The sequence below is a fragment of the Equus caballus genome, chromosome 3 (assembly GCF_041296265.1).
Source record: "Equus caballus isolate H_3958 breed thoroughbred chromosome 3, TB-T2T, whole genome shotgun sequence".
Taxonomy (NCBI): domain Eukaryota; kingdom Metazoa; phylum Chordata; class Mammalia; order Perissodactyla; family Equidae; genus Equus; species Equus caballus.
The window spans coordinates 66983016-67007646 of NC_091686.1; the positions used below are offsets into that span (position 1 = coordinate 66983016).

At 40.5% G+C, this 24631-nt stretch overlaps 1 protein-coding gene across 2 annotated transcripts in view; it reads left to right on the forward strand.

The window, feature by feature from the left end:
- The first annotated feature begins 5651 nt into the window (after positions 1-5651).
- BTC (betacellulin) overlaps positions 5652-24631 on the forward strand; it is a 44219-nt gene continuing 25239 nt past the window's right edge. The window contains exon 1 of one of the 2 annotated variants that reach the window (XM_005608710.4): positions 5652-6152. In XM_005608710.4, coding sequence (XP_005608767.2) covers positions 6089-6152 — 64 coding nt within the window. In that variant the 5' untranslated portion in view covers positions 5652-6088. Of the gene's footprint in view, positions 6153-6575; positions 6899-24631 lie in introns of those variants that run through there. The other variant, XM_023637965.2, reaches the window with a different exon arrangement.

The window sequence follows — 24631 nt, forward strand, 5'->3', positions numbered from 1 at the left end:
AATCTACACTAAGATATTAAAGGTATTAATGTCTTAATGTGTTAGCTCTCCCAGATAACAAGTTTGAATTTTTTATAAGCATCTCTAGGAGCTTTATTCAAGGGAGAAAAGAATTTTAGTCAATGAGAATTTTAGCAAATCATAGAAGAGCATTAGAGTGTTAATGTTGGGGCCCTGAAATCACACAGCTGGGTTACTAGCCAGCTCTGTTGAAGCACTGCTGACCCCAGGGTAGAGGCTATTGAGGAGTTTATAATTTTGAGTCCAAAATGCCATATTTTATGTCATATAAAATGGCATTGATAAGATGCACTAATATTTTATGACAAGGAAGAATTTTTTTTAATTAAAAAAAGTTAAACTATGACCAATGCTTTCTTATCATTGAGAAATTTAATTTTACTATAGTTGAAAGAAATATTTCAGACGTATTTAAACATAAGATTCTTATTGTATGTATATGCCACTATTATATATGCAAAAAAGGGAACAAATAATAAGCAAAATAATTCAGTTAACGTATTTCTAAAACTTTTTCAATTCCAAGTCCTACTTTTCCCAACCACTTTTCACTTTGAATCATTGATATTTTTGTTTTTCCATACAATATTTTCCTTTATGCCTTTAAAAGTGTTGGTGACATAGCCTTGCTTAAAAGGGTGTTCCACTTTGGTCTACAGGATTTTTTTCCAAGCCTTTGAGACTATGCACAAGCAACGACAGCTTCAGGATAACTGCCACCTGACAGCATTGAGAGGTACATCCTGGTGTCAAAGATGTTGAAGGATCAACAAAGCATACATCTTGGAATAGATACATTCTAAATTTGCTATGATTGTTAATGGTAAATAGTCACATTCACAAAATATATATTATTTCAATGTATGAAGCTAAAATGAGAAATAATCATAATACTTCAGACTGTGTATAATTTTATAGTTGTCAGTGCATTTTCATACACGTTATCTGATTAACATATCAGCATAGAACCAAGATTAGCAAGAGTATCATTTTCTTTGGTAGTAGATGATATTTTAAAACACAATAAACCAGGGGCCAGCCCAGTGGCATAGCAGTTAAGTGCACATGTTCTGCTTTGGCGGCCCGGGGTTCATGGGTTTGGATCCTGGGTGCAGACATGACACCACTTGGCAAGCCATGCTGTGGTAGGCATCCCACATATACAGTAGAGGAAGATGGGCACGGATGCTACCTCAGGGCCAGTCTTCTGCAGCGAAAAAAAAAAAAAGAGGAGGATTGGCAGCAGTTAGCTCAGGGCTACTCTTCCTCAAAAAAAAAAAAAAATACAATAAATCAACATTACTATCCTGCAAATATGTATTCACAGGTGTATTCTTTTTCATTTCATTTGCTAGGTGTGGCAGACTATCTGTCCACCAAAATCCATTCTGCCATTTTCTCTGCACACAAAGTCTAAAGCATAACAAATTTAAAGAGAGATATTGGCTTCATTTTTTTATGATTTGGAGTTCTTTGCATTTTGTAGGTTACAATTCTTTGAATCTCAAAAATATTTATGTGGATTATTATTAGATGCTAATGCTGAAGACAAAGTTATTAAAGACATTGTCATTAACAGGGACAATAAAAACTTTCAATATACTGGGAAGACAGAAGACAATAATAGCAGAATATTCTGCAGGCATTTCATATTTTCTGCTAAGTCATCTTCGAATATTTTACATTGGTTTTAACACTTTTAACGTACTATATCTAGAGACAGATGGCAGGTATATGTTACAGGGTTAAAGAAACCTTTCAGAAAAAATTATGCCATGAGAAATACAAAGGCAATTGAAAGGTATCGTTAAAAGAACACGCATGGTTATCTCTGAAAAAACCTTAAATTCCAAGGATTGTTAGGTTGGGACATAACAATGTTTTGGGGGAATCATGAGAGCTGCTAAATTATGTTAAGATTAATAACAAAGGTACTGATATTTTCACCTTAAAATGAAGGGTGAGAAATGATCATGGTACAAAGATAGATAGCCTCTTCCTTACACTCCAGTCCTTTGAAATACCATTCTGCTTCTGTGAAAGAGCTTTTGAACAAAGTATTTCAAGCTCAAGCCCCCTCTCCTCCACTACTTTGCTGCTTCCTACTTCTCACTCTCTCCGTTCACCATTTTCCTTTCCCAAGAAGCTGGAGGAAAGAGTGAGGATGACCATGTAAAGCCTCGGGGATTCAAATTCTGCTTCATTTATTGCGAGCCCATTAAACATTAATTTCTTTGACTTAAAAGATTAATTCATTTCTTTGGACTTTGGGAAACTAGATAGCTTTTATTTAGGCCTTCAAAACTTAGTACTTTCTGTTTACTGTTTAATAAACGATTGTATCCTGGGTTATGCTGTCTTGGTCTGCAAAGAGAGTTGAAGGACGGAGAGGAATGAGAGGAGGGAGAAGAAAATCAGAAGGATCTAGAGGAGTAGGAAGAGGCACAAATAGTGCCCAGATGCACGGACTTTTAGGCTCAGTGTTACTTGCCCATCAGACCTTTGCTCTGTGCTGTTTCCTTCCCTTCAGGCCAACTATTAGTAACAGAGGGTCCGTGAAGGAAGCCAGTTACCACTGGTTCTCTCTATGTACCCTGTAAATAGATTTTAACACTAATACAGCAACTGTAGTTTCCTGAATATGGCAGATTTTTGCCTAGAGATATATATCATTGTGAATTATAAAAACTGTGCAAATTATTGCCATCACATTTTATAGATGAGGAAACTAAGGCTCAGAAAGACGAGTAATTTGTGATCCAGCCATTCGGTGACACAGCTCCAATTTGAACAGATTGTGCCTGATACTCCACCTTTGTCGTCCCACCCAGAGGAGGGTCTACACTGATGGGAGTCTGGGACCATGTAGGAGGGCAAGAAGCTGCAGTTGCAGGTGTATTGGGAGGGATGTCTAGGGCCTTGCCACACAACAGCATTAAAATCGTGTCACTTAGGTGCCTGCCTACTTAGTCTACAACTAGGGCCAGCACAAAAGCCCAGATTTTTTTTTTAACCAGAAGTATATTTCGGAGTATTTATGAATATGGTCAAAGGAAAAGATCATAATGGTGAGCTGAAACCAGTAGCCATAATATCACAGAGAGGATTCTATCTGAGATTTATTAAACTTCTATTAAGCTGCCATTTTAAAAAGACAGGAAGTTAAACAGATTGAGGCTAACATATAAAAGAATGCATCCCTGAGAGACCGAAAGGAAGGTACAATAAAAGGTAAGAAAAAAAGCGATCATAATCTCCTCCCTTTAGAAAAACTAGATTGTAAAACAAAATCACCTGACTGCAGCTGTTGAGCAGTAATGTCTCACCGGTTTCCTTAAACACTAAATCAATAGTTTCAACAGAATATTTGAAAGCTTTCTACACATATTGAACTAATAATTTTTAATAATCTACCATGCATAAAGTTTATCATTACTACAAAAACATTGTGTTTTCAAAAAGCCTTTCACATTCAAATTTCTTTACATTCATCCACTCTTATTGAATTAAATAATGTTAATGACCATTGGGAAATCTTCCTATGCTACTCAGTGCCTTAAAGTGATCATGTGGAGAATTGCATGCTGACCTAGAACGACTACATTCCCAAATTTTCCTTTCTACCGCCACATGCGTGTCTGTTTATGTGTTGTGCCCCACAAATAACCACAAGCTTATTTTGTCCTGTCCAGAGGAGCGGGAGGAATGTTCCTGCTAGAGGCTGCTCTGTGTGGGAAGAGAAAAGATTGATGCTTAAAGGCCCTCCGAAGGAATCCACTTAAGCCTCATGCCAGATTTGGGAGGGCTCGTTAGACCAGCCCAAAGCTGGCACAGGAAAGACACCATTCGAGCAATCCCTAGCTTGAGGATAGTGGGGACACAAGTTCCACCTTGTGACTCTGGTGTAGCTTTAACTTATTCTTGTCTTAGTAACAGCTCAGCTTGCAATCTAAAGCATTGAGACACACCCCAGTTACATGAATGAGGCCCCAGGAAGGTCAGTTCTTACATTCTACTCTTCCAAAGTCAGTGGTTGGATCCCAGCTGTACCTTCCCGCAGGAGTGAATGAATTGAGAGAGAGGAAGAGGGAAAGAGAAAGAAGAAGGAGGAGGAAGAGGGGGATGGGAAGGAGGAAAAAAGGAGAAAGAAGAGGTGAAGGAAAAAGGAAGGAGAGAAAGAGAGAGAGGAAGAAAGAAGGAAAAGAGGAAAGGGAAACTCCTTGACTTTAAAGAGATGAGACCTCTGGTGCCACGAAATTTGGAAGGCATATTATCTGGAGAACTTATTTTATTTCTGGCAGTAAGTAGAGCCCTTAGGGAAGGTTATTAACTTATCTGGCCTCTTTAGTGTATTAAATTACACTATTTCATACTCTAGTGGCCTGAAAATTTAATTTACCATTTGAACGACATGAATGATGAACTCTTACACCACGTCCTGGCACTTTCCAATGCTTGACAAACATTTGGTATTTTTTGCTTAGGTGTGCTTTATTTTTTATTAGCATCTATGGGAAAGGAAAATAAAATAGTAACATTCTGTTGGGCATAGCAGGGCAGCGGCCGGCTAGGGTGCCATCTCAGAGTGAAAGATGCCTTAACATAGATCCCTGAGGGAGGGAATATCAGAAAGGGAAATGAAGGGAGGGAGATGATGCCAAATCCCTTGGCATCCTGTGCCCCCACCCTTTTCATCTGGGGGCAGGAACCTTCTAGCCCACAGTCTTGGGTTTCTCTAACCCCATGCCTGCCCCTCCACCAATGCTTTATGAGATGTCATGTGGAGGCTAGAATGGGATTCTGAAAATTAACAGCTGATTTTTATCCCTCTGGATATATTGGTTGCCTGGGGCACTAAAATAATGTGAATTGGTTTTGAAAGGAAATATCACTAGTAGAAGAAAAGTGCACACTATTTTAATTTAAACAATGAGGAGGAAGGGGCAGACATCTGAACTGCATTTCCTATGTAAATGAATGTTTATTGAACTTATGGCTGCAATGGAAATACACTGCTGTACTAAGGGGGCATGATGACACATATTGATCTTGCAAGAGGAATACAGATCAGCATGAAAACAGGTGAACCCTTTAGCTATTTTGGAGGCAAATATATTGATCACATAAAGTAACATGGGAGGCTGCTTTCCGTCTTTGACAGCTGTGAGGATGTCTTTGTGTTCCAGAAAATGCTGGATGCAGATCGTCAGATGCCACCTCTCCATAAAGTGGAGGTGTGTTGGCGGAGAGATAGCGCTTGGCAAGCCACAGGCAACAAGCATTCCCATTTTTATAGATCCAACGGAGTAAATGAATTAGATAAATGAAAATACAGTAAAATATAAACGAAATTTCTCAAGTAGCTCTTAGTGAGCCAAAACTCCCAGATATTCAACAAATTATATGTGTAGAAGAAAGGCTTATGAATCTTCAAATGCCTGAGGTGAACCACAGTGAATGCTGGCTCTGGTCCCTCCAAGAAACCCACAATTGGCTGAAATAAGGGGAGCTGGAATTCCAGAGCACGTTTGGTCTCTGATTCTCTCTCAGTGGGTTCCAGGAGTTCAGAGCAGGCTTCTCTGTCCCGCCCCCGGGCACACCTGACACCCCTCCACGTGCACGCTGTCGGCTCCTACCTGCCTTGCTTACTCCCAAAGGGGGAGGGAAAGGAACAGTCAGGTGCAACCCAGCAGGGGGAGCGGGTGAGCTGGCCCGAGGGCAGCCCGAATTGGTCCCAGAGTGTGGGTGTGGGTGTGGGGTAATTTGGGTGGGAACATCGTGGAGGCTCCCACGACGAAGTCCCGCGCCTCGTTGGTGGGGTGTGTGCAGAAAGAGCAGGGATAAATAGGAGGCTCCCTCCGCCCAGCGACACTCTCGGACCAGCCGCCCGCTGGCCCTGGGTGTTTGGCTGCCCTGGAGCCAGGGTGCCAGCCTGAGTAGTTTCGTTTCCTGCTGGCTCCGGGATTAGTTTCCAGGCACCCCCTCGGGCGCCCGTGGCCGGGGAAGGGGGCGCAGGAGGAGGTGGGAGACTCGTCGAGGGGCTGCCCGGCCCCGCAGCGTGGGGTTGATGGACCGGGCCGCCCCGGGCAGCAGCGCCAGCTCCCTGCCGCTGCTCCTGGCCCTCGCCCTGGGTAAGTGGCCGCTCCGGGCACGGGAGCCCCAGGAGGAAAGTCTGGGGTGGAGTCGCAGGGAGGGCGAACCTTGATCCGCGCTGGCAGTTGGACCCGAGGGCGCACGGGGGCTGGCAAGGGCGGGTCGGAGAACTTGGACGACCGGGAGAGCGCCAGGTTAAGGATCCGGCAATTGGGCACCTGGGGCTGCACCTGTCGGGGCTGCACCTGACTGTCCCCGGGCGCGTGGGACGGCTGCAGGGCGGAAGGGCCCCGCGGGCCCCGCTGCTGGGGCTGCCGACGCGGGAGCAGAGCCGGCGGGTGAGGAGCGGTGGGAGGGAAACCCACCAGAGGAAGAGCCTGGGAGGCTGGACGGGAAGGCTGTCCCGGGGGAGGAGGAGGAACGGCAGCTCCCCGGCGTAAGACGCAGGCCGCGAGCGCCCAGAGAGGTGGAGTGCCGGGAGTGCGTGCCCCGCGTCTCAGCCAGAGCCAAGAGGGGGCCGACCCCCGGAGAGACGGGAGGGGGCTGTGGCCTGGGAGTGCATTATTACACCGATTTCTTGCTGAGGCAGGTGGGAGGAGCTGGAGGAGAAAAAAAGACAACTTCTGAGACCTGAATCTCCTGTGGCTGATAGGAAAGGAAAGGAAAACGACGTATTTTCCTTAGGGCACTATGGATGAAATACATAGATGCTTTACTTGGAATATATCATTTCCTGGTTTAAGGAGAAATTGCAGAGCAGTGGGAACTTTTCTTCTCTTCGAAGGTAAAATCTGGGTTGTTAGGTTAGGGACCACTGGGCGGAGTCACCTGGTGTGAGGGAAAGTGGCCAGAGGAAGGAGCGCAGGATGCCTGGAATCCATTAGAGGCTGTCCTCACCACCTGGGGGGTCAGTTCGGTCGGAGAGAGTGCTGGAACTTCAGGTGCTGGGGACAGTTAATGCAGCTGGAAGCAAGGCTGCCCCTGCCCTCCAGGGCAGGAAGGGAGCAGGAAGACAGCTAGGTGGGAAAATCCGTCTACTTCAAGGCGTTCCGTCTGCATCATGGTCATTGTGAAGGGGTGAAGGGAAGTGAGACCAACAAGATTTTGTCGTCTCAGCTGGAGTGGTGGGTGGGGACACCGGGGCTTGGGACATTAATGTGGGAGGAGGAGAGTCTCCACAGCTGAAGTGTCTACAGCTTCAAGTCTGGGAAGGGCTAGGATTTCTCTTACGGAGCAGAAAAGAGCTGGAATCTAAATGGAAACTCTCATTTGGCTGTGCTCTTGGAGTAAGACAGGTGGCTAAAAAGGTGTTGTGACCTTGGTTGGCAGTGGATTAGACTGAAGAGCATGGGTAGAAAGAAGGGACTGACTTAACCAATCATGCAGAAGGAGAAGTCAGGGACAGTTTAGTGGTGGAGTGATGTGGAGCCTGGCGAAGAGCAATGGGTCTGAGAGTTAGGCCCCCAAACAGAACTGATGCTTTTGCCAGTAGTCCCCCCTTATCTGCAAGTTCACTTTCTACAGTCAACTGCCATTTTAACTGGGAAATTCCAGAAATAAACAATTCATAAGTTTTAAATTGCACCGTGTTCTGAGTAGCATGATGACATCTTGTGCTGTCTCGCTCTGTCCCACTGGGGACATGAATCATCCCTTTGTCCATCATATCCACTGTACATGCTACCCCCCGGTTAGTCACTTAGTAGCCATCTTGGTTATCAGATCGACCATCGTGGTATGGCAGCACTTGTGTTCAAGTAACCCTTGTTTTACTTAGTAATGGCTCCAAAGCCCAAGAGTAGTGATGCTGGCAATTCAGATATACCAACGACAAGCCGTAAAGTGCTTCCTTTAACTGAAAAGGTGAAAGTTCTCAACATAATAAATAAAATCGTGTAGTGAGGTTGCTAAGATCTACAGTAACTTTACTACAATATATTGTGACAATTCTAGTTTATTTTATTATTGTTAATCTCTTAGTGTGCCTAATTTATAAATTAAACTTTATCATAGGTATGTATAAATAGGAAAAAGCTTAGTATATGTAGGGTTCAGTACTAGGGTTCAGTACTGTGTGAGGTTTCAGGCATCCACTGGGGGTTTTGGAGCACCCTGCAGATAAGGGGGGCTACTGTAGTGGATGATGGTGGGATTCTTTTCCTCCACCTTCTCTGGACGGTCCAAGCATCACAGTATTTATTGAAATTCTACTACAGGCCACAGGATGGTGGAGTATATGGGAAAGGTGGTGGGAAGAAGGCTCAAGAAATGCCTAAGATGTGATTCCTGCCCTTAAAAGATGTTATGTTGAATTTGGAAATGCAAGACATAAAACAATAAAAGAAAAATTCATGAAACCAGACAAGGGAGAGCTCCACAGTGAGGGAGGGAGTAGTGGACAAAGCCGCCTGAGGGCATGAGTGGGTGCCTTGAAGCTGGGGGAGGATTCGAAGTAGTGGGGAAGAGAAGCTGATGATAGACAAGGGAAAAAACATTTAGTAAAGGGTTGGTGATGGGAATAAGATTGCTTTACTAGAGAGACAAGCAGTCAGCCTGCCCAAAAGTAGAATCTATGACAGGCAGATACATTATGAAGAGCCAAAAAAGCCAGATTAAAATATTTGGACGTGAATCAATGAACAGTTACAGCCCATCATAGGTCTTGAATATGGAGATGGATATAATGCAAACGATGATTTAAGGAGGTAAATCTGGCAGTGGGGTGCTATTTGGGAGGAGGTGAGGGGGGCTGTGGGCCAGAGGACCTGACTGTCTCATAGGTGTGATCCAGGCAGAGCTAATTCCGGCCTAGATGAGGGTGAAGTGCCAGCAGAGATGTTATGGTGGAAATGATTATTCCAGGTCAATGGACAGTCTTCCCTCTTTACTATCACACAGTGCTTTATTTTTTTTCTCAAAACTTGTCAAAAGGCAGAAATGAAAAAAACAAAACTCTAATCCAAGGCTATTGCACACCCAGGGTAACTGAAATGTACAACTGCCCTGTGGGATGTTTGGCCTGGGGAACTGAACTCAGTCTCTAGATGCCCTTAAAGCTCCACTCCTTGCAAAATGCCAAAGGATGTAATTTGCTGGCATCAATGTTTTCATAAAGTTGTCCTGTTTTTCTCATACGCACTTTACTTTTAAGTCACATTCCTAATTTATCATGTTATTTTATTTACTTTTTGAAAAGAATGTGTTGCAATGAGCTGTGATGCACTAGCATGTGTGTTTGTGTGTGTGTGTCACAGTGGAAAGTGCCTTGAGAACTGGCACTGAGCAGCCACGAGACTGGTTCCAGCTCTGCTATTCTGTGACTCGATGTCTGTAAGTTACAACTTTCTGGGCATTGTTTTTCTCATTTGTAAAATGAAGGGGTTGCTTTAGATGAAACTAAGGTGCTTACCAACCTGACATTCTACTGATCTTTAACCAACATTTCTACTGGGAGATTTAAGAGAAAATCTCTTTACATTAGTATTTGATTTCCAATTACTTTGTAATGGGATTTTTGTTCATGCAAACTTTATCATAACAGAGAGAATCGTGGATGCTTGTTTCTTTGATAAATATGATAAAGGGACAATAACTTTGTTGAAAGTGTCTTTTTTTTTATCTAAAAGAAATTGGATTGTTCCCTTTAATTTTGTTTTTAAATTTCTCTCTCTCTTTGAGTTGCTATATAAAACTAAAGCTAAAATCATAACTGGTTGAAAAAGGAAAAAACATTTCTTTTTTAAAAAACGAGTGAGTTTTAAGGTAAAAAAATGTGTTCCCCTCCTTCTTATAATCTAAAACATTAATACTGGTAAACTGATTTTAAGTCCTGCTTGAGAATGTGAATGTATTCATGATGTCATATCTAGCTTTCAAGTTACAAAGCAGGTAGGTGGCAGTAAGTAAAATTCCCATTGTACATAGGAAGTAACTGAAGCCCCAAATGTGGAAAGATTTGAGGATTTGCCTCTTGAGTTGTACTTTTGGCTTAGAAGAGCATTTGGAGGTTTTTTTTTTTTTTCCTCTTCAAAAATTCCACGTTTTGCAGGCAGCGCTTGCCCATTAACAACTGTTACAAATCAGTTTTTGCTATTGCTCCATTCTCAGTTGTTGTGTGGAAATTCCCAAATCATTCTGGAAGCCCCTAGTAGTGCAGGCATACCTTGCTGTGCCTGTGAAGGTGCCCCTGCTGAAGCTTGGCCTGTCAAGGTCTGTGCTAAAGATGGAGGTGCAGAGGCTCAGAGTACTTAAGTCTGTTCCGGGGACCCAAGCTTCCAGCAGTGGCCCGTCCCTGCTGAGACTGCTCACCCCAGTATGCCTGTGCTCCTAAAGTCTACAGAGAGCCCAAGGGGGAAACCTCATCTTGTTTTTTCTCACCCTTTTATGTGATGTGAATGTCACTAGGAGGTTGGGTCAGGGCACAGTCAGAGGGACAGGCACCAAGCTGGACCCTGAGTCACCCCTCTGATCCATGAACCATGCTCGTCAGCTTCTCCATTTGGATTAGTTCTTCCTAGGAGTTTCCAGACAAGCCAGAATCCAGGCTGCATGCCGTTCAGGCTTAAGCTGTGATCCTGATACACTTCCCAAACTGCTATGATAAACCCCTGGATCCACAAAGAATCCGTAGATAAGCTGGTCAGAACTGCTCCAAAGTAAAATTAAAGAGGAAAGTAATTTGATTAAAAGGGATATGCTTTGTACTGCTAATGACTGCTGGCTTTCCCAGGCATATCTGTATCTTAACAAAGGAATCTTGGTAGCTCAGAAGAATTTCTAATTGCTGGAATTTAGAGAAACTTCTTTAGATGATTGGAGAGAGACGGGGGAGTCAATCTCAATTCACATCGATTAGGCAATAACCTCCTTTGATCATCAGCAAGGCCAAGTCAAATGGCCGTGAAGTACTTTTATTCATTCCTTACATTTTTGGGAGGATATGTAGTATGTTATTTACTTCACCTGTAGACCTGAGGCATTGATTCCAAAGCAGTGACAAAAAGTCTAACGATGTTTATGTTCAGCCTTCTTTCAAAGTACCCTAGCTAGTTGTGTAACAGGATGAGTTACTCATGTAACATTTTCCTCTTTGCAAAATCATGGAAGTATTCGTTCATTTAGTCTCCCTGACTTTTGAGGGGACGCATAAAGAGTGCCTAGCACATAGTGGGAGCTCAAACATATTAGTTAATTGAGTGAATGAATGCAAGTGGCTGTTGGTGACAATGCCCAGTCATTAAAAAGACAGCAGATTCAGTAAAGAAAACACTTCTATTTTTTGTTGGCAAAACACAGTCACAATTCGGAGAAGTTGTAGCAGGACATATCTCTTCATCTTTTTTAACATGGGGCTTGCTGTCAGCAGTGCTAGAGGTTCACAAAAGGACCTTTGTTTTGCAAGTAGCAAGTCTTCTTCTGTTTCTGTGTCCTGCTTTGGGGATTCAGAACTGCTGCATGTCTCTCACATACTTTGTTCAAGGGCAGACCTAATTAGTCAAAATATAGCCTTTAAACAGTTAAAATGAGTGTGTAAACAGGGGAGGGAAGGGCATTGGACTCAGAACATGCTCCAATGGTTCATGAAAGGATGCCCTTTGAAGTCTGTGAGGTGTGAGTTGATTTGCTTTCTTGTTTGATAGAACTTTTTCTAACATACGTGTGTTTCATTAGCTGGAAGTAACAAAGTTGTTATATTTATGGGTTTCTGTTTAGTATTAAATAGAATAAAAACCTTTGGTGAACCCTCACACGGTGAGATAGATTTGCTGTGGAGGCTGACTGTAGTCTGGCTGGTTAGCTTGGCTGGTTAACTTGAGGAATTCCTAACTAATCTAACATTGTATATAAATACGTCATAGCCGTGCATTGTGTGGATTTCTTGATGGTTAGATTTAAGCACATGATACACAGACCTCTGTCCTTCATGCTTTGGGATGAGCCATGTGGTCCAGGCCTTTCCAACATGGGAGAGGTCAGCTTCCCCTGCCTCCTGGTGCAGAAAGCCCAGTAGCAAGGCCGGAAAACTGTCATCCGAGCTGAAGGAGGCACTTTTATGAGATCCACACTTGTCTTATTCATGACCACCTTCCCATTGAAATGACATTCTAAGTTTCTGATTCTCAACCGGTCCAACCTCCTAGGTTACTGTGTACTCAGATGTCTGCTTGACCTTAGGTATGGAATTCTAGAGTAATAATTCTTTACATTTTGGGGAACTTTACAATTGAAAAGGCATTTTCATACCATTATCTCATTAAATTTTCACACCAAAAATAATAGCAGGGTGCTTATGTAGCATGCATGCCAGGCACTGTGCTAAGAGCATAATAACTCACTTCATCCACATAACACTATCTACTTAACACATAAGCTAGACATCATTATTATTGTCATTTATGGAGGACAAGATGGAACACAAAGGCGTTAAGTCACTTGTCTGAGGTTCTGGCTTTATGAGCATGAACTATGAGGGTGAGGTGACAGTGTCTGGATCAGAGCAGGTAAATATTTGTTGTTCAATGAGTTATATGGGGGAGACAGGACACTAAGGTGCAGTGCAATGACACTTCATTGCATTTAAGAGGAAAAATCAGCACTGGGACCTAGTTCTTACGACTTATTTAAGAAGCATTTAAGTTCATTCTATCTTTCTCCTAACCTCTTTGCTTTCTCTGCTGCCTACTCATATATCATGCTCTGGCTACACCTCAGATTCTTGGACTCCTGGCTCTTTCTCCTAGCCAGGAAACCCTGCCTGCTCACATCCCAGGCCCATGCAGTTCCAGCTGATAGTGGACAGTTGGTGTTGGTCAACCAATTGTTGTACTTTGGTCTATGCCCAGCGTCACTTTGGCCATCCTTCTCTGACTGTGTCCTTAAACCTGAACCTGTGGGGTGACTCCTGTACTTCCCTGGACTGCTTGCAGCACTATGACACTTAGGGGACACTCAGGGCAGTGGAGGGGGGTGACCTTGCTTTATATTCCCCTTGATTGGGCCTACAAGCCTATTCCTGAGAACAGGTAAAAAGAGCATATCCCAAGGAAGCGTGAGTTGTGGTCAAGAGTGTAGACCTTAAGCCAGACCCTCTAGGCATGACCTTCCTGGTACTGTGATCACCAACTCCTTAATCTTGGGCAAGTCTCTTAGACCCTGTTGGCCTCAGTTTCCTCATCTATAAAATCCACTAGTAATAGAACCAAGGCTATTATCTGGATTAAATGAGTTACTGCATAAAGCACATAAAATGTGCCTGAAACATAGTGAGTTCTGGATAAACATGAGCTATTATAATAGATAACATGAAAGTACAGAAAAATCACTAATTGTGATCAGTATCTTTTAAAAATCATGGATATTTTGATTCTGGGTACTTCCTGACTATAATCAGGGTCTACCAATCAAGGGAAAAACTTTCTCTTGCTTTTATTTCTCAAATTCCTGCTCCCACTGGTTATGAAATAGGCAATAGATAAAAATTCCCCAAACAATTCTATTTTGATTGGCTTTGTTAGAAAGGGACAAATGTTAAAAATAATCCTGCAAAAGCAAAATGCATATCTACTTTCTAAAAATGTCTCTGTGTATTCTTCTTCATCTGCTAATTCTGATCTTAGTTTTATGCGATGAAAAGCTTTGCAGCACATGCCTGGCATTGATACCAAAACCCAGCATCTTAAGGTGAATCAGACTCAAAAGTCAGCCTGCACTAGCAGATAAAACATGAAATATTAAAAGATAATTTTAATATTTTAGGTGATGTCATCAAATTGGGGTTATCTCGTTTATTTGAATTATACAAATAATTACCTTAATTAACAAGAAATAAAACTGTCATTTTGGAAGAATGAATGTTGACACAGTCTCAAAATTTGTTTCTAAATATTCAAAAAAATGGAAAGATAAACAGAAATTATTTCAGAAAAGTTTTCTTTTGACAAAATAATCTTTTACGAGTTTTAATAGCAGACGGCCACACATAAATATTAAGCTGTTCCATAATAGTTGCATTATAACATTGAAAAAGTTACTTAACCTCTCTGTACCTCATTCTCTCTTCTACAGAATGATAGTCATAGTAGTAGTACCTATCATCTAGGGACACAGGATCATTTTGAGGATAAAATGAGATAAAATAAAGAGGAAAAGATTTTGCAGAATAATTGGCAAATAAATGTCCAATATATTATTAAAATTCTCAACTTTGTAGATGTGAAGGTAACTTTTAAATTATTTCATAAGTATTACCTAAAAAGGAGAAATAGAATCATTGTGTTCATTAAGCCAATTAGACTGTAAGTGTTTGTACTTTGATCAAAGGAAATTGCTGTAATATTCACCACTAGGAGCAGGTGAAGGAAAAAAAGCAGGAATCTGCCCCAACACAGCCATGCTTTCAACAGTGCTCTGCACACTAGAACCTTAAAGTGTGAGTTCCACAGTAGCAGAGATTTTTGTCTGTTTTATTCACAGCTATGTTCTCAATGCCCAAAACAGTGCCTGTGCATGGTAGGTGCTGAATAAATATTTGTTAAATGAATGAATCAGAGTGCAGATAGCCCAGGAAGTCTCGCTAGACCAAGAGCTTCTCATTGTGCATCACAAAGATCTCGATGTAAACTTTACAGTTTCAGCACAAGTACGCACATGTATACACTCACACACACATGTGTGCAGGCGTGCGCACACTTTCTTAGCTTCTATAATAAAAAACCAACAATGCTTCATGTTTTCTAGTAACTCTTCATATTCCATCTTTAATGTCTTGGATTTTCTAACAATGACTTGTTTCAGACAGTGTCTCACTGAGATGGCAGTTGTGCCTGGTTTTGCTGAGTAGGCTGACCTGATAGAATGAGATTTGTTCATGAAATTTAGGTATTGACTACCACTATGGGCAAAACATGAACTTATCCAAAAGCACAACTCTCTTGCCCATGGCGTGGTGTTGGGTGTGTTGTTGGAAAGCACTGTCTTTATTTCTAGAACCCTTAGTGAGGAAGACATATCTCAAAATTTCTAATAGTATTGCGAAGTGTATCTAACATTAAGGAGAATTGTCTAAGTATAAGTCATTGTCTTTCCAAAAAGAGTTTGTACTATATTGGGTAAAAATGTTCATCACAAATGAACATTGTATAATAGTTCAATATTTAACAAAGTTTGCATTACATAGTACAGACTAAATATGAGAGCAGAGAAGGAGAATTTATTATGAGTTGGAGTGACTGGGGAAAATTCACCAAGGAAATAGGAACTTGAGTTAGTTTTGCTATGACGGTGGTGGAGGAAAATGTGGGAGAAAAATTAGAAGGTGAACGAATTAATGATTACAATTTTTTGTGCAGCAGAGAGTGAGGATACCCAAATGCCTTGAAGAAAGAATTAATTTTATGTAGTATGAGGAAAATATTGGCTGAATAAGGACCTGGTTTCCAGAATGAGGACATTAGTCAGGATCCTGAATTCTTGACACAGTGCCATCTTTGCAGGATTTTGTAGGAATTGGAGCCAGGAGATTTTGTAATTAATATAAATTCATGCTTTTAATTACATGTTAAGACTTTACTTTAAAATATTAGATGGTCTCCTACCTGAGGAACTTGTTTGAATACTTGGAGGTATCCAGACTCCATTTTACCGTGCGCCCTATAGCTGGGTGAAGAGTTGGCCTCACCCTTGCTTAATTCCAGATTGGAGGCTGAACGGAGTTGTTTACTTCATGGTTCTATCTTCCTGGTCCCTAACCATGTGCTGCTAGGCTAGGGGGTGGCTCAGAATCCAGAGGTAGCCCCTGGCCCATCTTGAGTAGCAATAGCACCTGGAGAAAGAGACTAATCCAAGAGGACCAACTGAAGAGAATTGACTCACGACCACACAACACTTTGAGAGAGAAAACCAAAAAGGAATGAACTTTATTCTTCTCCCTGAAAACTCCACCTTTTTCTATTGCAGCTTTATTCTCTAACGTTAAGAACGTCATTTTGTCCCTGACTCATGTCAAAGGGCTTCTTTCTTAGGAGTGTAGTAATAATGGATACAGGTAGCTATTGTGGTATTTTTCAGTAGGGGAGTAATACAGGAATGCAGTAGCTTAAATATTGGTTTTAGTGTGCAGAATGGATCAGAAGAAGAGAGACTAATGTAATAAGGCGAAAGTAGAGGAAGTTGTTAACTAGCCCAGAAAGTCTGGACCAAGCAATGGAGAGAAAGGAATAAATTCAATAAATGTTTCTAAGCAGTAATTTATAGGCTATAATGACATCATGTGAGGGTCAGGAAGGGGAGAGAAGAATGAAAGCCATCTCCAAGACTGCTAACCTGAGAGAGAAAGAGTTTATGGTACCAAATGTGAATGAAAACTGCTTTTTTGGGGGGGATGTGAACTGTTTTGGAGATATTCAAATGTCCCATGAGCACCTGAATATGAAGCATTTGAAATATGGAAGTTGACTTCGAATTAGAGCTGTGGAACCCAAATCTGATTGTTCTCCCAAGGAATGCAAAAAGAACAGGTCATCAGGCCTCTTCCCAGACCCACTAAAGTCTGGTTGCTATGTCCCCAGGAAGCTAAATTTTTAAAGATTTTCCAGGAGAAGAGACAAATTTTTCTTACAGCATAATTGCAAATAATGTATTTAGATACTCTCCCCCTGCTAAAGGTGGAGCTTAATTCCTTGCTCCCTTTGAATATAAGCTGGACTTGGTGACTTGCTTCCAAAGAATAGAGTATGAAAAGGAAAAAAATAGTAACTTTACAGAGCAAAAACCTGGCAAACACTACCTTAACCAAGTGGCTAGGGTTAATATCACCCATGATATCATGTACCCCTCATATGATGTGATAGAGGAACTCTTCTCCTTCAGGGAGTTCATTAACCCATAATGTTATAATATAGTGTTATATTATAATATAATGTTATAATGTAGTATGTATAATATAGTACATAATATAGTGTTCAAAACCTGTAACCCTGGTCCAATCATTATAAAAACATAAGGCAAATCCCAAATTGAAGGACATTCTTTAAAATGCCTACCAGTACTCATTAAATTTGTCAATGGAGTCATAAAAAACAAGGAAAGATGGAGAACCTGTTACAGGTGAAATGAGACTAAGAATCTTGACACAGAAAAAGGATGTTAATGGAAAATTGGTGAAATCAGAATAAAGTCTTAAGTTTAGTCAATAGTAATGTATCAATGTTGATTCTTAGTTTTGATAAATGAACCCATGGCAATGATAATAACATTAGAGGGAAAGGAAGTGGGTAAGGGGTGTACGAGAATACTCCGTACTTTGCAACTTTTCTGTAAATCTAAAATTATTACAAAAGTTTATTACAACAAAAGATTCTACAGGAGAGTCTAATGACTAGCCAGTTTGGACAATCACTTGGCTAGGAGATAGGGCTGAAAATATAAATGAATCACTTAGCTGATTATAATGTCAGGATCTAGCACAGTGCTTAGCACACAATAACTTCTCAGTAAATATTTGTTCAAATACTGAGTGCATGGGTATTTTGTGAGAGTGAATGGCTTTATAAAAAAGGAGCCCGGGGTGAGATTATAGAGATAGAAAGTAGAATGGTGGTTTCTAGAGGCTGGGAGAGGCGGGAATGGGGAGTTGCTGGTTAGTGGGTATAGAATTTCAGTTTTGCACGATGAAAAGAGTTCTGGAGATGGATGGTGGTTATGGTTGTACAATATGAATGTACTTAATACCACTGAACTGTACATTTAAAAATGGTTAGCATAGTAAATTTTACGTTGCGTATATTTTACCACAAGAAAAAAAAATTGAAAAAAGAGAACTGAGAGTAGAGTGTTAGGGGTGTGGGAGTCAGAAAAAGTGCTGGCAGAGTTGAGTGAAAAGGGAAGGATAAGTTAGGAAGCCAAGATCGGGAGTGGATTCTGCATGGGAGATTTGGGAAGGGCAACCATATCAAATATGGCGGAGACGGAGGAGGCAGAGGCTCGAGAACAGGCCACCGGTGAGTGAGCTATGAGGAAATCACTGGTGCTTTTGAAAGACCAGAGACAGGAGGTTAGTGGTAACTGAAGAAGCCAAGGACACACACACACACATACACACACACATGACTGAGAGGATAGAAGTTGGAATAGTGGGTAGAATAGAGAAAGTTTTGGTTTATTGAGGTCCAACTTCAAATACTGCAGTTGAAACGTTATCTCAAAGATCTCTTCTGTTTAGTTGAGAGGGCATTAACTTGGATTAATGAGCTAAAATTCCAGGAAGACAGCTCTCATCTTAATTTAGGAAGAGTTTTCTTCCAAGTAGAGCTGGCTTGGGATGTGGTGAGCTTCCCATACCTGGATGTGTTTGTTGTCTGGCTGGCTCTTACAGGGAGTTGTGTAGAGGTAATTCCCAGGTGAGGCAGGAAGTGGATCAAGTGACCAGCAAGGGTTCTCATGTCTCTAAGAGCACAGGATATGTTACTGCACTTTGGGAATGCTTTGGAGGTTGGTAGATAGAGTTTCAAACTAAGAAATTGTCAGTGGATTTCTCTTGGAAGAAAAGTAAAGGCAGGCCACTTGTAGACCTGGGAAACCAATGGCAAAGGATTTTGAAAAAGAAAACTACTTGAATTTTTCCCCTCAAAACTGGATTCAGAGGCTATGCCTTCTCATGAACCTCACCTTGGGATATAGTACTAATCCTATGCCCCAGGCTCAGTTTTTGCCTTAAAGACTGCATTCTTTATATTTTACTATCTATTAGGGTAATAGTTATCAACTGGGACCCTACTGTGAAGGGAAAAAACCCCCAGCATAACTCTAACTGATAAATTATATTGACAAAAATTTCAAATATTGTTATTTCAGGAGACACATTTCTAACATTGCCATCCTATGATAGAAAACTTCTGTGAGAAAATTCTTTCATCATTTTTAGGTAAATGACAACTATCCTGTAATGGAGGGTAAGAAGAATGATTGGAAGGGTGATTTAGATGCAAGATGAAACTACACACAAGAATGATAAGCTGTATTTCCATTTGCCTTTCCAGAAGCATAACAAAGGAAATGCACCCCATTCTTTCTTACTGATTTCTGCCCAGCGGCACTTATCACTATTAAATACTTATTGAGTGGTTTTGTAGACAGGTCAGATTCTTTATTGGGAATCTGTCTTTCAGGATGTGGCGAACAGACATTGCAAAGCTTCAACTGGAATTATGTGGTATGACTCTTTCTTAATGTGTCTTATTTTCATAGGTCACACAAGAAAATCAATTGAGTTATTTCACAGTCACACCACACACATCAAGAAGTCCCTTGTTTCTTAATACTTCTTTGTATAATTCTTCACTCCAGCTGGACAGCTTTAGTCATTGTCTCCCAAACATGCTAAGCTCATTTCTGTGTCATTGCCTTTGATCCAGTTTAGTTCCCAACACTTTTTGTGAAAATTTTCCCTACAATTTCTCCAGCTTAACATATTGCCTTTCTTAGGAATGCCAATAGAATTTATTTTCTATATACCTGGCACTTAAACTATGCTGCCTATTTATTTATTTATATTTCTGGTCTCTGCAAATGGTTTTATCAAAAAATATAATAATGGATTAATGTTAAATCAGGTTGGCTTACCCTAACTCATTTTAAGGGCCTAAATTTTGGTGCTTTTTCAGGTTGGGTAAGCATCACTCTGAAATCCTGGATTCTTTTCTTTACCATTATTAAACTTTGTTGACTATTTCCTCGTGGGTCAGAGGCTGTGTTATCGCTGGATTCAGAGGCCAGCTCCACTATTTCTCTTACTTTGCACTTGGATAATCCTCCCTGATAACAAATTTTTCTTTTTCCCTGGTTCCTTTTGCCTCTTCTCTTTAAACTATTATGGAAATTCAGTGAACCCAGAGCTTTTCATTTAAAGTATTACAATGTCTGACTGTCTGGTCTGACCTTATCATAAAGTAATGGGAATCAAAAAGTCAAGCTTTGACAACTGACGATTTCTAAGAAACTAGGTCTAGGTTATTATGGGGCTCCCATTCAATTTAGTCATTGTTGTTACAGATTTAATAATGATCATGGTGGGGAAAAAAAGAGGTTGATATACTGGCAACACCATTATTATGGTGTTGACAGTTTTCAGATATATGAGTTAGTTTGTGTATGGCAGGTTGTTAAACTACTTCTCTCACTGGGCTTTAAAAATATAAGATTGTGGATTACTTTTATGATTTAAAAGAAGTGTTATCCATTATTCTTAGCCTTTCTTAAACAGGAAGATATTGTTTCTACCTTTTGGAATAGAATTTTACATTGAAGGAGGAAGGAGTTCATATTTTACTTTCCTAATTTTGAATGAACATAAACTATTTGTGAAATCCTCTTATTTTTTCTCTACCCTTATCTCTGCTTCCCCTCCAGGCCCTGAAAATCCAGAAGCCTGTCTTTCAGTTTTATAGAATAGGCAATTCTCTAGGTGGTGTGGCTTGAGAGATCTTGGAAAAACTTCTCATTTTCCTGGAACATGGCTCTCCATGAAATGTCCTGATGCCCCAAATCTTCACTGTATTGGGACGCAAGCATTGTGCACCCCTTTAGAGCCCTTCAGCTACTTCCTTTGTCTCTTGCTCGGCTCCCCACCTACAGCAAATTGCCCCTCTTTTTGGACTTGGCTAGAACAGCATGTTTCCAGGGCATGCCTTCTGGCCTCTCACTCACCAAGAATCCAGAGATGGGGGAAGTTAGCACCCTGGAGGGGGGATTTTTTCCAATTACAAATGGGTGATGAAAGTGATTGGGGCAGGCAAGTTCCTCCTTCATTCTTTCTTCCATGGACTACTTCAAGGCAAAGTTCCTTTTTGAACCCTTTCTGTAGCCCATGTATGAGTGAATATGTCATCTGAGCACATTTCTGTGCCCCAATGTGACTCATCTTGGAGCTGCACCAGCATGATGGGTACACACATTACATTACCCTGTCTCTTTCTGTGCTCCCTTTCCTTTTTTCTCATTCTCATGGCCCAGGGCTTGTACCTCCCAAATAAAGGGCTAACCCCTTAATCTGTATCTCAGGCTCTGCTTTTGAGAAGATCCAGGTTGAAGCACTTGATTGTAGAATATTTCTTTTGAGTTAAGCAATTTTTCTTTTTGCAGGTATGCTTTGAAAGCAAATACATTTAAAAAGGGAAATACATTAAAGAGTGATGCTCTGTTTAGGGCAATGTTAAAGCAGGATGAGGATACTAGTCTATAGGAGGGCAAAAGACAAAAACAACAAAAGATAGAAAAGGAGTTAACAAGAAAAGATGGAGGAGAACACCAATGTCAAACTTCACCTATTTCACAGTTTTTGTCTCAGTCAACCACAACCCACAATCATGTTAAACACCATTTCCACCCTCTAATATTTTTTTTCAACTCCTTGTTAGACGTGGTCTCCTTTTGGGCTTGGAAAATGCTCTGTGTATAGTATGCATACTCAAGATTCTGTTTTTCTTCCTGGCAAGGTAGATGCAATGGGAAAATTCCCCAGGTGCTTAGAGTTTTCACTTTGAATGTTGGTTTAAACCTTAAACACTTTATTTTTCTTTAATGAGGGATATGATTTATAATCCATTTGGTAGTACCAGCTAAGATCTGACTTTACCTGCTGTATTTGTATTGCTTAACCAACCCACTGAATCGGTAATCCCGTCTGACATAAACAGGACACTGAGTGACTGGTAGAATTTTACTGAGAATGTGAAGAACCATCCATGTAGAAGATGTCATATTTCTGTTAGTCAGTTGAGGCGCATTCATTTCAAATTTCTTTGAAAAACACTGGAGGGGCCAGCCTGGTGGTGTAAAGTGCCTGTGCTCTGCTTCGGCAGCCCGGGGTTCTCAGGTTTGGATACTAGGTACAGACCTATACACCACTCATCAAGCCACGCTGTGGCAGTGACCCACATACAAAATAGAGGAAGATTGGCACAGATGTTAGCTCAGGGACAATCTTCCTCACCAGTAAAAAAAACCTCTAGAAAGAAACAGCATGTAGAAAGACCAACATACAGTTTTGCCTCACAAAATACATACATATAAGCACACTGTGAAATGTAGCATGTGGATGTATGGGTATTTATCCTTTGTAGTTTATTTTGTAAACATATTTTATACAAAAGTCAAATTATACCATAAATGTAGCAATTTGTCAATAGCCATTTATGAGATTGAGAATCTAATTTAAAAAATTGTTTTTTATTGAGGTAACATTGGTTTAGAACGTTAAATAAGTTTCAGGTGTACATCATTATATTTCAGTTTCTGTGTGGATTACATCATGTTCACCACCCAAAGAGTAACTATGATCGTCACCATACACATGTGCCCTTTTATTTCTTTTACCCTCCCCTGGATTAATTAGAATTCCTTTTAACTTTAGGCCTCTTATAGCTGCTATTTTATTGCGTGCCTATCCTGTGCCAGGCATTACCAAGGTTAATAATTCATAATCTATTTTTTCCCTTTCTTTAAGCACATAGCTAAATCTTTACCACACAAGTTACATATTATGGGTCTCAGTTTACAGACAGGGACCCTGAAATTCAATGCTTGAGTAAATTAAGCATAATCACAAAACCTGTGATTAAAAGGTACACCTGGGATTCAAATCCAGTTCCATTTGACTCCAAACCTATCCTTTTTCCATTAATCTATATTGCTTTCCTCTAATGTAAATGCAATTTCAGGATTTGAGTGTGAAATATTCTTCTAGTTTCTGCTTATGTTCATCAGTTGATAAATTCCCCTTTGATTTACAATTGGATTTGCTAATGAGACTTGGAATGTGATTCAAATCTGAAAATGAGGTTGATGTGATATCATAGGAAATCATTGAATTTAGTAGACACAAGTGGAAGTTAAGATACCTAAGAAAATGTCCGAAATCATCAGACTATAGAGGAGTGGACATTTTGCAATAATATATTTCTTTTTCAAATACAAAATGCACTTGGCTCTAAAAGTGGAAAATTCATCTTAGAGATGAGGCAAATACAGCATCCATGACTGTTTAGGTTGGTCACATTTGATCTTTTTAAATAGTTGACCCAGCTGGTGTAAGACTTACCTCAGCATTAACAGTCACTTTGAGACAGCGGTCACGCTCCTTGCCAGGCTGTGTCTCTTTGAATACTTGCATTGTTCCCAGTGGCTTCACTCCCTGTGCTGGCTGACAGGAATAACACTTCTAATACGTCCTGCAATTTTCATTTGAGACTCTCAAAATGCCTGCAAGTATATGGAGCTTTGACTCACTGAAGTAGAATTGGGTTTCTTTTCCTTTTTTGTCTTTAATTTTATGAGAGGAGTTGGTATTTAAAAACTGGCCCCAGAAATAGGGACTCAATTTCCAGTCACTTAGCAAATGCAGCTAATCTAATATTATTCTGTTTTATTTTGCTTTTATTGCTTTAACGCATCTGAGAAATTCTGCAGACCAGATGAAGCAGGGAGGTATGGATAATAGGTTGAATGAAGAAAATAAGAAAACAAAAAGATTGTGAAATATTTGAATGATAGGTGAAAGCACAGTAACATTTAAGAGGGACAAGTAGAAAATCATTTTTTTTATGTGAAAAATAAAAATGAAACAAAACAGAACACCAACAACACAGAACAAACTCGTCAATGCACTGCAGTATAAGAGATTTACTAGCGTCATTTTAGTTTAAGCAGAGTAAAACCTCGCCATGTAATGGGACAGCCAGAAAGGGCTGATGTGCTATGGCACTGCGCTACCGGAAATGTGGTGCCCGCAATGCGGGAGTTGAGAGCCTTACTCTAGTCTGTCTTTGCCAGACCATGTGAAATGGCATTTTATTGTCACCTTGCGTTTAGAGGAAGATGACAAATCTTATGCGGGGTCTTGACGAGGTTAGGTCAAATACGGTTGAAGGAACCAGCATGCTCAGGCTGAAGAAGAGAAATCCTTTCAGGAAGACACAATAGTTGGCTTCAAATATATGAGAATCTGTCATGGAAAAGAGGGATTCGACTTATTCTAGGAGATCCTAATGAGCAGAGTAGAATTACAGGAAGGCAAAAACCAGTTCAACATAAGGAAGCATTCATAGAACTTTAGAAATAGGTGCTTAGTGGTTTTTCTTAATGAATGAATAACTGTGATGGAAAGAATGGATGAATGGTCTCACTGAAATGGGACGCCTTAGAGATTTAAACTTTAAACTGAGATTTTAAACTTGGGGTTCGCACACTCTCCCAGTGGATGATTTTAGGGGCGTTGAGAGTTGGTTGGTAGGAGATTTTAATACCTCTAAGGTTCTTACTAATTTTGAAATTTAATATAATTTGTGACACCTTTAAATGAAAATTTTATGTTTTCCATGTCTAAGTACCATATTTTCTTTCGTTTTCTCTAAAATACAGTCCATCCATACTTTCTCTGATAAAGATAGTGATTATTTTAATAATGTATGTTCCTTTACAAATTCTTTTACTATGTAATTTCACTTGACTAGATTATGAGATAGGC